The sequence below is a fragment of the Myxocyprinus asiaticus genome, chromosome 19 (assembly GCF_019703515.2).
Source record: "Myxocyprinus asiaticus isolate MX2 ecotype Aquarium Trade chromosome 19, UBuf_Myxa_2, whole genome shotgun sequence".
Taxonomy (NCBI): Eukaryota; Metazoa; Chordata; class Actinopteri; order Cypriniformes; family Catostomidae; genus Myxocyprinus; species Myxocyprinus asiaticus.
Window position 1 is genome coordinate 19,039,099 of NC_059362.1, and position 13,621 is coordinate 19,052,719.

Consider the following 13,621-nt stretch of genomic DNA (forward strand, 5'->3'; position numbering starts at 1 on the left):
CCACCATTAACTTGCATTGTGTGGACCTTTAGGACCTAAAAATCTTTGTTTGTGTTCTGCACAAGACAGATAGTCATACACATCTGAGATGGCATGTGGGTGAGTAAATGATGAGAGAATTTTAATTTTTGGGTGAACTATCCTTTTAAAGGTGCTGAAAGTGATTTTAGCCATTCTGGAACTTCCAAGAAACTGAGCCCTTGAATTAGACACCCCTATTTCCAAAACACTGCCCTCCAAAGATAGGCACTCAACAGTAAAGTAGTGCATCTTCTCACAGTTGTCAAACACAACAGAAGCAAAATAGCGCCCTCAGCTGACAACTGTGATGAATCTGAATATGAATGATTCGCTTCAACTACTACAATATGAGAAGGCACAAAATGATTAAAAGTCAGAAATGGCTGATCAAATAACTTTTCCACGGTCACATTTTTGTTTGTTGTTTACACAGTCTAGTGCTGTCACAGAAGCCATTGAGATATCTCAGGACATTTATTTCAGTGATATCTTTCAGTGAGATGGAACATTTTCTGCATACCATTCCATAAACATTTTTTTTTACAGCACCTTTGACCTTTAACTATGAATATTAATCTTGGGATTGCAGAGATCTGAACTATAGTCTCAACTGACATGTTTTTTGTGTATCTCAGGAGAATCGCAGCAACAGTGTGGGCATGTCAACTCGGCCTCTCTTGGCACATTCGCCTGCCTCCCCGCTGGGCACAGCTGGCATCCCCACACCTGCACAGCTTACGAAGGCCAACGCACCAGTCCATATCGATGTAGGAGGTCACATGTATACCAGCAGCCTGGCCACTCTTACCAAATACCCAGAGTCCAGGTAAAATACACACAGGCACACAAACAAACATAGCACCAATAGTTGCTGCAGTTTTTAAGCAGATGGTTCACTCATAAATCTAAATTCTGTCATAATTTACTCACCTTTATGTTGTGCCCACTCTGCATGACTTTCTGTCTTGCATGGAACACAAAAGGAGTTATCTAGCAGAATGTCAAGCTACTCTTTTCTATCCAAAGAAAGTGGGTCCAGTGATCTCCCATTCTTCTGCTTTTATTTTCCACCATTTTTTTATTTTTAACAGTTCATTTCATTTACACCACTCTCATATAATTCAGTTGGCAGTCTGCTTCAAATTTTGAGAACAGATGTCATACTCTGAACATATCTGTTCACACACAAGTCCTTCATGATTTGTGCTTGTCTTTTGTATGTGTGTGTTTGTGTGTGTGTGTGTGTGGCTTGTCTGTGCTCATTAGCTCACTGACCGGTATATTTCAGCAATGCCAAAGAGTATTATTGTCTTGTAGCTGCTGACTGAGTCAAACATCAGAGCACAGGCCAAAAGGAGCCTGGAGCGCTTCGAGATCCTGTCTCACAACTGCTCAAATGTCTCACACAGTTTTAGCCTCACACTGCCTCCTATAGTGTCATACAAATGCATAAAGTCTCACACATTGTCTCATACTTTATCAAACAGACTTGTGCACACAGTCTCTGATCTCAGATCAGATCTAGCACAGCCTCAAATATCTTACTTAAGCTGCTCAAGCCAGTGCTACACTTGCCTTTATTTTTGTCACATAGATGTTTCTACATTTACATTTATGCATTTAGCAGACGCTTTTATCCAAAGCGACTTACAGTGCACTTATTACAGGGACAGTCCCCCTGGAACAACCTGGAGTAAATTGCCTTGCTCAAGGACACAATGGTGGTAGCTGTGGGGATCGAACCAGCAAGTTATTGATTACTAGTTATGCGCTTTAGCCCACTACGCCACCGCCACTTCATTTCTGAATATTGATTCAACATCAATATGACAACGCACACTAGGGCAGAACGATTAATCGAAATAAAATCGAAATCGCGATATGACCCAGTGTGATTATCAAACTGCGAGGGCTGCAGTTTAATTAAATAAATAAATAGTCTGAACGTGCTGCACTTATGTGTACAGCTGTTTTGTCTGCAATGTGTAGTGCTTAAATACATGTAAACGTGGTCTGTGTATTACACATGTGTTTTCAGAGCGGTTCTGTGCTCGATATATACAAATTCTGTCTATCTGGTGCCCTGGGTGACAAATGTTCTCTGAGTTTGGTTTGGTGTGCTAACGTGCGCTCAGCGCAGTATATTTAAAGAGCTCCAGAATGACTTTAATTGAACGTGTGTAATTTCACATATGTTTTACTGCTACAATTTACTATGCCAATCTAAAATAACCCCATGACACCGGGTATTTTGGACAGAAAGGAAGATGAGAGCATTTCACTGCATTAAATGGCTGTTGTCAACTCAACTACAAATAACAGAAACTTCATTTTCTTCAGTTTTCCGCTAAACAAAGGATTGAGGGGTTAAACCGGACTGCATAGCAATGCCATGAGCAATTAATTACTATTGAATTATAATATTATTATTATTATTATTATTATTATTATTATTATTATTAGACAATAATTTCTTAACATTATTATTATTATATTACAATAATGTAATATTCAAGTTGTCTGGGTTTCAAAAAATAATGATTTAATAATGAAATAATGACGCCAATAGACGGCAAGCAAGACACCGGAGGCAGCTCAAAATTCTGCAGTGCTACGGAGCTCAACTTACATAATTTTACATAAAATTTGACCCAAATCATTGTCAAATTAAAAGGTTATTTACTCTAGCCATCACTGGATGATAAATTGTGTATATGTATCTTTCATATATCCTACACAATGTATTTTCAGTTACAAGTATGTCTTTTGTGGTTTGACAGCTTGAATGAAAAACCTATTCAAGGCTACATACAGAGAAGGTGATATAACATTTACTGAAGCAATAAAATAACGTGACAATCAATAATCAAGATACAGTACTGTGCAAAAGTTTTAGGCACTTGTGAAAAATGTTGCATAGTGAGGATTTCTTCAAAAATAATGCCATAAATAGTTTTCATTTATCAATTAACATCATACAGTTCTAGTAAACATAAAAAAAGCTAAATCAGTATTTGGTGTGACCAACTTTGTCTTCAAAACAGCACCAATTCTCCTAGGCACACCTGGACACAGTTTTTCATGGTTGTTGGCAGATAGGATGTTCCAAGCTTCTTGGAGAATTCACCACAGCTCTTCTAAATTTTTAGGCTGTCTTAATTGCTTCTGTCTCTTCATGTAATCCCAGACTGACTCAATGTTCAGTGGGGGGCTTTGTGGGGCCATGCCATCTGTTGCAGGGCTCCCTGTTATTCTATTCTAATCTATTTGCAGAAGGAATGTTTGGGAGTCTAAAATGTATATTACCTATTGACACACTACAGCTAAAGATATAAATAACCATCTTAAGACAAATGTTTTTGTTAAACATCTTATGTGCCTAAGACTTTTGCACAGTACTGTATATCTAAATTTTATGACATCCCTAATGATTATCATATTGCAGTTTAAATCACAATTCCAAAGTTTTTCAAAATAATCCTATTTAGACTTTTTGTTCAAATCATTCAGCCCTAACGAACACATCAGACAGCCAGGATGCTGGGCACTGGATGATGACATTTTTGTCATTGGGAGCAATGAGGGCTGCTTCCTCCAGCCATGCCCTCTCTGAGGCTGATGCAGATGCAGGCTACATTTAAAGAATCTGTGTTTTCCTGAATGGACTGTCCACTGTTGGACAATCATGATATATACACTAAATATGCATGAGCACATACTTAGATGCAGTTTGATCCTTCACTTGCATGTGTTTTTAATAATTATTGTTTTAGCAGATGAAAACTGAAGAAGTTTATAAGAAAGCTCTTTGTTATTTAGTTAACCACAGGGGTCAAGGTTTGGCTAGTTAGCCCCTGCTGGTAGATGCCGTAACTACACCATTATGTGGGCAAAATCTTGTTTCTCCAATGACGACCATTCAAAAGTAGCCAGTATTCTGACAGAAAAACAATCTGCATATGCAACATATAAATGGCAAATTTCATTATATTATATTATATTAAATACTTTACTAGTCCCCCCCCCCCCCCCCAGCTAAGTTCACATGCGCAAAGATAGCATCAAGCAAGTCATATTCTTCAGATTGGGGAACGCACCAGCCAAGCAACTGCCTTTGAGATGAATGGCAATGCTTACGGAGATCGCTCTTCATGCATTATAGACCTTCTTGAATTAACTGCAACAATTTTTAATATCTCTGTTACTTTTTTGCAGGATTGGCCGTTTATTTGATGGCACAGAGCCCATTGTATTGGACAGCCTGAAACAGCATTACTTTATAGATCGGGACGGTCACATGTTCCGCTACATATTAAACTTCCTCAGGACCTCAAAACTGCTCATCCCAGATGATTTTAAGGTAAGTTTTAATTAGGGCTGGGTAAAAATTTAGATTTTCCGATTCATCGCGATCTGCGTTTGAACGATTCTTAAATCCCAAGATAGATCTTTTACTTAAAGTGGCAACCCTCTATAATGGAAGTAATTAACTCGCATGTGCAACCAAATCTCAAATCTCATGTGTCTATGATTAGCCACTGGCTAGTAAATGTTCTGATTTCACTTATCAGTGATTGAGTAGTATAGTGGAGAAGTTATTAGCACAGAGACCTTTTCACTGCGTGTTGAGAGTAAAAGTTTGGTTTAACTTGTTGTGTGTGTCCAAAGACGAGATCCACAGATCCATAAATCATTTAATAATGTCTCTTTTAATATCCTCTCTTGTTTTTTTCAGTCAGTTGTTGGTTAAAAACAACCAAAAAAGTAACATTTCATTCTAATCTCACATGGATGCACTAAAGAAATTAAACATGTCTTCTCTCGGTGTATGCGCTTACTGGCTGATGCCGCTATTCTTAAAGAGACAGTACTGATTAAGCACATGTTCTGTATATCAATGTAAACAGTACAAATTATGCAAGTAAACAGAAATTTAACAAATATATATATATATGCAACATAATATATGCAATTTCAAGACATTAACCCTTTTATACATACCGTCACACACTGTTAATAACTGGGCCCCGCAGAGTAGCGTCACACATATGTGTTTCTACAACAGCCAGTTATGTTACAAGCTGCCAGATTCAAATCGGCTTTCGCGCCGACACAGGCTACACTGGTCAAGCATCTGTAGTTTATATTCGCTCAAAAAGTTACTCATACAGTCTTTTAAACTACAGAATAAGTTTATTTTATATACATACATCCAACTCGTCACCAAAGTACTATGATGAAAAGTTTACAGCTTGTCATTTGCTGCCATTTATTTACATTAGTAGCAGTTGCCATTCGTTAAACAAACAGCTACTCAAAGAGTCTTTTCAAGCACATAATATGTTTATTTTATGTAACAAACAGCCTATTTGTCACCAAAGTACCACGATAACAGTTCACAGATTGTATATGCACAGCTATCATATCTAAACACGATATTCCAATGCACGCAGCCATGTCTACTTATTAGGTTCAGATGCGGTTTTCATTCACACAGACAGCAACTCAAACAGTCTTTTCAGGCATATAAAACATTTGTTTTCTGAAACAGACAGCCAAACACTCACGACAACAGTTTAAAACTCATATACTCTCAGTGAAAACATGCTGATCAAGCGTGCTTATCCGATGCATGCAGCCAAGCCTGTTTACATTAGCGCTTGTCACACACACACAATGTCTGAGAAGTCAAACAGTGCATATAGGCAAACCGGACTGCTGATATTATTTGTTTATTTGTTTTTTACAGCTATAAAAATGAAAAATAAATAAAACAAATACAGTACAGCAGATATAACCTATTTGTTCACATGTTTACTATATTGTACACAGTATATTTTGTTAATTTTTATGACAAGAAATAAAAAAAATTTAAAAAAATACTTGTCTACACTCGGCCCCCCTCTACCGGCTGTGCAGTGTCATGTGCAAAAATAATTCACTCCAGGGGGCACTGCAGGGGAATTTAGACCCTACTCATGAAAAGGTTAAAGGTGCTTTAAGCGATTTTAGCCATCCTAACTTCCACAAGACTGAGCCGTTGATTTAGCCACGCCCCCTTTTCCAAAACATCGCACCGATACTTTTGAAACTGACACAAAGCATGTTCCCACGGTTGTCAAACACAACAGTAGCGATATAGCGCCTTAAACTGACAAAATATAAATCAGAATAAGCTTCAATAATTCGCTGCAACTACAACACTATGAGAACGTGCAAAATGATTGACAGGCAGAAAGCAGAGACACATTTTTGTTTGCTATTTACAGAGTCTAGTGCTGTCACAGAGACTGGTGAGATATCTCATGAAACTTATTTCAGTGATATCTTTCAGTGAGTTGGAAATTTTTTTGCATACCATTCCATAAAAAAAAAAATCTATTACATCACCTTTAACTGATGGAATAGACCTGAATTTGAACATTTTTCAAAAGCTAAAATGTGACCAATTTGATGAAAAACTAATGATAAAATATAATTGTACCTATAAGGGTTGCCTAGAAGTTTCCTTTATAATTAAGAGCATTAGTTGAGAGAGAATTTCTTTTATATGTAAACAAAATGGACATTGTATCCATATGAATCAATATCGAATCGAATTGTGAGCTTGTGAATCAGAATCGAATTGGGAAATCTATATTAATACCCAGCCCTAGTTTTAATGCTAGTACATTGGTGCCATATTTAGATTTATAAAACAGTTGCACACCCAAAAATGAACCTTTTGTCATTATATACTCACCATCCAAAGCCATTATGCTGTAGGGGTTGCACAGACTAGTTGACTATAATGTTGTAGACACTGTCAGACTGAAGTCGACTAGTCACTTTTCACGTGTTTTTTTTCAATAGTCAAGTCATTTTTATTTGTATAGCACCTTTCACAATACACATCGATTAAAAGCAGCTTTACAGAAGATCATGCATTAACAGAAAATGCAACTGTAATATCTATAATGTCTTAGTCATCATTGTGTAGTTTGATAAAATAAGATTGTGAATTGTGTTTAAAAATAAGTAATTAAATAGTAATTGTATTTAGAAACCCAGTGAGCAAGCCGAAGGCGACTGTGGCATGGTGTCTGTAGGAAATTCAGGGGGTGGCGGATTTCTGAAATATAAAATGGCAGTGGAAGAATTTAGACTCTACCTTTCTTTGGACTCAAGATGGCGCCGAGTATGGCTGCTGCGTTGCGAGCTCCGACACAGCATAGTAGTGTTTTGTTTGTTTTGTTCACAATTCTTATTTTTTTTTTTGTTTTGGATGTTGTCTGCCTTATTGTCTACGACAGACAAACACTTTTGGACATTGGTTCAGCAATTTCACACCGTAAACCGGACTTCAGATTTCTCAATGCTGACCCACTGTTTACAAACACGCAAGCAGAGCCCTTTGTCTGGGCAGCACAGCCGCGGAAACGCAAAAGGAAAAGGGGAAACAGAGCCGGCGTTCTCATCAGAGTAAGACGCCACGCAAATCGACCCCCGCTACCCACTATTCTACTGGCAAATGTTCAGTCTCTGGATAACAAGCTCTGCGAGCTGAAAGCGCGGATCTCTTTCCAACAAGAGAAGAGGGACTGCTGCATTATCTGCCTTACGGAAACTTGGATGTCTGTGGAGATTCCAGACTCAGCCATTGAACCCGTGGGGTTCTCTGTGCACCGAGCGGACAGAGCGAAAGACCTCTCAGGTAAAAGCAGAGGAGGTGGTGTATGTTTTATGATCAACAAATCCTGGTGTGATCAGAGGAACGTACATTCTATTAAGTCTTTCTGCTCTCCTGATCTGGAATTTCTTATGCTTCTGTGTCGACCATTCTGGCTACCGAGGGAATTCACAGTGGTCATTATCACAGCTGTGTACATTCCCCCACAAGCCGACACAGACTGGGCACTCAAGGAACTGTATGGGAGTATAAGTGAGCAGGAAACCGCACACCCTGAGGCCGCATTCATTGTGACTGGGGACTTTAATAAAGCCAGTTTAAAATCAGTCGCACCAAAATACCACCAGCACATTAGTTTCAACACACGAGGGGAACGGGTTTTGGACCATTGCTTCTCTCCCTTCCGGGATGACTACAAATCCCTCCCCCGCCCACCATTTGGCAATTCGGACCACTCTTCCATTCTGCTTCTGCCCGCTTACAGGCAGAAACTGAAACAGGAAGCACCCACCCTCAGAACGATCCAGTGCTGGTCGGACCAATCAGATTCCGTGCTACAAGACTGTTTTGATCACACGGACTGGGAGATGTTCCGGTCCGCCTCTGATGACGACATCGAGCTTTACGCTGATAGCGTAATGTGTTTCATCAAAAAGTGCGTAGAGGACGTGGTTCCGACCAGAACAATACGGATCTATCCGAATCAGAAACCATGGATAAATAACGTTGTTCATGCGGCACTTAATGTGCGGACCTCCGCTTTTAATTTCCGGGAACGCGGAGGAGCATAAACAAGCCAGTTATGCCCTCCGAAAAACTATCAGAACCGCAAAACGCCAGTACAGGAGCAAGACTGAAGGACAGTTTAACACCACCAACTCTAGACGCATGTGGCAGGGAATTAACATCATTATGGACTTTAAAGGGAATAAAAACTCCGCCATGAACACCGCTGCCTCTCTCCCGGATGAGCTAAATACTTTTTATGCTCGTTTTGAGGGAAATAACACCACCCTCTCGGAGAGAGCTCTCGTGGCTGAAGCTACAGAGGTTAGTTCACTCTCTGTCTCTGTAGCGGATGTAACACGATCCTTCCGACGGGTGAATATCCGCAAAGCCGCGGGCCCAGACGGCATTCCGGGCCACGTCATCAGAGCGTGCACGAACCAGCTGGCTGGTGTTTTTACGGACATTTTCAACCTTTCCCTCTCTTTGTCTGTAGTCCCCACATGCTTCAAAACATCCACCATTGTGCCTGTTCCAAAGCAATCAAAAATAACTTGCTTAAATGACTGGTGTCCTGTTGCTCTGACCCCCATCATCAGCAAATGCTTTGAGAGACTAATCAGAGATTACATCTGCTCTGTGCTGCCTCTCTTTCTTGACCCATTGCAGTTTGCATACTGCAACAACTGCTCCACTGATGATGCCATTGCATCTACAATACACACTGCTCTCTCCCACCTGGAAAAGAAGAACACTTGTGTGAGAATGCTGTTTGTAGACTACAGCTCAGCATTCAACACCATAGTGCCCTCCAAGCTAGATGAGAAACTCCGGGCTCTGGGCTTAAACAGCTCGCTGTGCAGCTGGATCCTGGACTTCCTGTCAAGCAGACTCCAGGTGGTTAGAATAGGCAGCAACATCTCTTCATCACTGACCCTCAACACTGGAGCCCCGCAGGGCTGTGTTCTCAGCCCACTACTGTATTCCTTGTACACACATGACTGTGTGGCAACACATAGCTCCAATGCCATCATTAAGTTTGCTGATGACATGACGGTGGTAGGTCTGATCACTGACAATGATGAAACAGCCTACAGAGAGGAGGTGCACACTCTGACACACTGGTGTCAGGAGCACAACCTTTCCCTCAACGTCAGTAAGACAAAGAGCTTGTGGTGGACTTCAGAAGAAAAGACAGAGAACACAGTCCCATCACCATCAATGGAGCACCAGTGGAGAGAGTCAGCAGCTTCAAGTTCCTGGGTGTCCACATCACTGAGGAACTCACATGGTTCATCCACGCTGAAGTCGTTGTGAAGGAGGCTCATCAGCGCCTCTTCTTCCTGAGACAGCTGAGGAAGTTTGGAATGAACCGCCACATCCTCACACAGTTCTACACCTGCACTGTAGAGAGCATCGTGACTGGCTGCATCTCCGCCTGGTACGGCAATAGCACCGCCCACAACTGCAAAGCACTGCAAAGAGTGGTGCGAACTGCCAGACACATCATCAGAGGTGAGCTTCCCTCCCTCCAGGAAATATATACAAGGCGGTGTGTGAAAAAAGCTCGGAGGATCATCAGAGACTCCAGCCACCCGAGCCATGGGCTGTTCTCACTGCTACCATCAGGTAGGCGGTATCGCAGCATCAGGACCCGCACCAGCCGACTCCATGACAGCTTCTTCCCCCAAGCAATCAGACTTCTGAACTCTTGATCTCCCACGATCAAAATACATCAGCACTGCACTTTATTACCCTTACTCTTATATCTCACACCGGACTGTCATAAATTATATTATTATTATATTATATTCTCTCTTAACAACTGACTATCAACCGACAGCCTGAATGTCAATACAGTACAATACTGTACATTCTATATATACTATATATACTTTTTTTATATATATTTTTATTGAATAATGTGTATCTATATAGTGCGTATTGTATACTGTACAGTGTATGTTATTATTTGTATATTGTTGAGTGTAATTATGTGTATATCAGATGTTTAAATTGTGCTGTGTTAATTTGATGTTATTGTAAATTGGTACTGTCTCATCACCGTCACAACTGCTATGTTGATCGGAACTGCACCCAAGAATTTCACACACCATTGCACTTGTGTATATGGCTGTGTGACAATAAAGTGATTTGATTTGATTTGAAGACTTATTTATGAGGAATGCTCAACCTGATTTTTTAGGGATAGGTTATAGTTTCTCTGACCTATCAGGTAGCACTTTCCTAATGAATATTACTGAATCATCCAAACAGTTATAGCTTTACTCATGAATATAAATGATTATCCCTCAAATGCCATCCTGCATTTCGGAAACCCGCCAACAGGTGTGGAGGCTGATGGCTCTGCACTGAAAGAGCGAAGTGACTCAAATGTACTTTGATAAAGATGACACAGATGTGGGGGTTCACGTGACGCCATGCGAGAGACAGACGTGTGAGACACGAGCTCTGCGAACTTTGCTAGTTTTTTCATTATTTTCATGTTGTTATCTGGTGAGATTTGATACACTCAGTTACATACTTGCTCTTTGAGGTAAACATGGCAAAGAAGTAAAAATTCTCAGACTCTGGAGACATTAAAAGACACTTACGTGTTCAGGCTGAGGCCTCTGACGGGACTGCGAGCCGGGGACTCGATTTGGATGGCGCATCTGGAGAAGATATTCAGCGTCAACTGTCCAACATGTCGGTGATGTTGACAAAGATTCTTGCTGACTTGGAGGATCTTGCTGTAATACGTCGATCGATTACGGCAATGGAAACAAAATTCTCCGAGTTGTTTACAAGAGTGACAAAAGTTGAAAAACTAATCGATTATCTTGAGTCATCGGAAAGGGAATTATCCGCTAATCCGCCCGTGTCCAAAACAGATTTGGAATTAATTTAGGAAAAACTGGAATATTTCGAAAATATGAGCCAAAAGAATAACATACGAATTGTTGGAATTCCTGAGCATGAAGAGGGCAGAGATATGGTGAAATTCCTGGACGAGCTCCTCCCGAGTCTGCTCAACCTAACGGGCCATAAGCTGGAAATCGAGCGAGCTCACAGAGTCCCGGCTTGCAGATCTGCTGAAGGAGACAGGCCCCGATTGATTCTGGCCAGATTTCTGAAATCATCCGATAAAGATCTCGTGTTGCGCCAGGCAAGGATTAAAGGGAAGCTTTCTTGGAAGAACAATAATATTTTCTTGTTCCCGGACTTTGCGAATTCGACAAGAGAGAAATCCGATCGGTTCAAGGAATGTAAGAAACTCTTACACCAACAGAAGATTGCCTTTGCAATGATGTTCCTGGCCAAACTGAGAATAGAAAGGAAGAATGGTCGCAAAGTATTTACTTGTCCAAAACAGGCACTCTCCTTTATAAATACATTGGAGTAAGACATTTGATGTTTCTTATATTAGTGGACTGACTCGTGGTTCAGTGACTCTATTATCTGAGGAATCTGGGTGCCATTTTTGTTTCTTTTTGCGTTGACTCCACCTAGCGGCTGGAGTTTGTTTTATGGCATGACTCCAAGAAACTTTTGCATTGACTGAAGATTTTTTTTACACTGAAGTTCCCAGCCAGATTGAGAAGTGGTCATCCAAAGTGTCCAAACATATCTACATGTTCACATAAAGGACGTCTTTTATAAAGTTGACGGGCTGAGATAGTTATGGTGGTTTTTTTTTTGTTTTTTTTTGCGTGGCCTCCGAGTTAGTTTGGCTCTTGATCATCCGAGGAACCGGGATGCCGCTTTTGTTTTTCGTGCTGGCTCTGCCTAGCGGCTGGAGCTTGTTTTGTGGAATTACATTACTTCGGGACAGTTGTGGTTAAATATGTTTGTTCTTTGTGCTTATGCCTCCTAGTAGAATGATTACCTCATCTGCTGCACTCATAACAGCCGGCTCACTGAACAATTGTTTGTCTGTCCGAGGAAACTGAACGGTTTTATATCAGCTGGAGTTTATTTTGTGGAGGAACACACCTTCAAGACAGTTCTGTGAATGAATCTACATGTTTTTTCTGTTATTCTGCCTGTTGGCTGGGGTCTGTTTTACAAAGTATTTTCTGTTATGTAATTGTGCCTCACAAAATTTGTGCAGAAGCACCGGACTTGAATAATCCGATGGCAGAGTTGTCGCGGGGGTTCTCGTAGGCGTACATGGACTCTTTGAGTTTTAAAGGATTGACGCCGGGTGGCGCTTTCGTGCGTGGGATTAATGTTTTTCTTTTTTCTGTTTGTTTTGTTCGGGGGAAGTTCGGGGTTTGATTGTTTCACTAATGGAGAATGTGGTCTGTGTAATCTTGTTTTTGACACACTCATTTTTTAATTTTTTATTAAATCAATATGTCAAATGTTAATGAGTAGGTTATCTCTCTCCACATGGAATGTAAATGGGTTGGGGCACCCCATAAAAAGAAGGAAGGTTATTTCTGTTCTTAAGCGTAAGAAATATGATATAGTGTTTCTTCAAGAAACACATCTTTCCCCACAGGAAGCTGAAAAATTTGGGAAGATATGGGGTGGACATGTTTTCTTTAGTGCTGGCTCAAGTAAGAGCAAGGGAGTCATTATATTGATAAATAAACATCTACAATTCAAATGTCTCAAACAGACTAAAGATAAATTAGGAAGAGTCATTGTTGTTTTAGGAGAAATTCAGGGGCAAAGGTTGATTTTGGCTAATATTTACGCACCTAACGCTGATGATCAGGGCTTTTTTATAGATCTTGAAGGGATGTTGCAAGCTGCTGGCATCTCTCATGACATAATATTGGGAGGAGACATTCATCTTTTGATGGACTCAGTCCTTGATCATAGTGAAGCAAAAGTGTGTAAGCCCCCTAGAGCAACACTGACACTTCACAAGATCTGTAAAAATCTTGGTCTTGTAGATATCTGGTGACTTTTGAACCCATCTGGTAGGGATTATATATTTTTTTTCATCAGTTCATAAGATTTACTCTAGAATAGATTTTTTTTTTATATCTAAGTCCCTCATTTCATCTGTTGTTGATTGCTCAATTGGAAACATCTTAGTCTCAGATCACGCCCTGGTGAACTTAGAGATGTTGCCACATACAGAGAAAAAGAAATCATATAGTTGGCGCTTTAATGTATCTCTTTTGCAAAATCCTGATTTCCAACAAATGTTAAAGACTGAAATCAATGTTTATATGGAGACCAACTGGT

General features: G+C 40.3%; 1 protein-coding gene across 2 annotated transcripts in view; it reads left to right on the forward strand.

The window, feature by feature from the left end:
- The window catches only part of kctd1 (potassium channel tetramerization domain containing 1), a 43,973-nt gene that overhangs the window by 17,074 nt on the left and 13,278 nt on the right, over positions 1-13,621 (forward strand). For both annotated transcript variants that reach the window (XM_051644679.1, XM_051644678.1), the window contains exons 2-3: positions 657-847; positions 4,237-4,381. In XM_051644679.1, the coding sequence (XP_051500639.1) occupies positions 657-847; positions 4,237-4,381 (336 nt within the window). The remainder of the gene's footprint in view (positions 1-656; positions 848-4,236; positions 4,382-13,621) is intronic.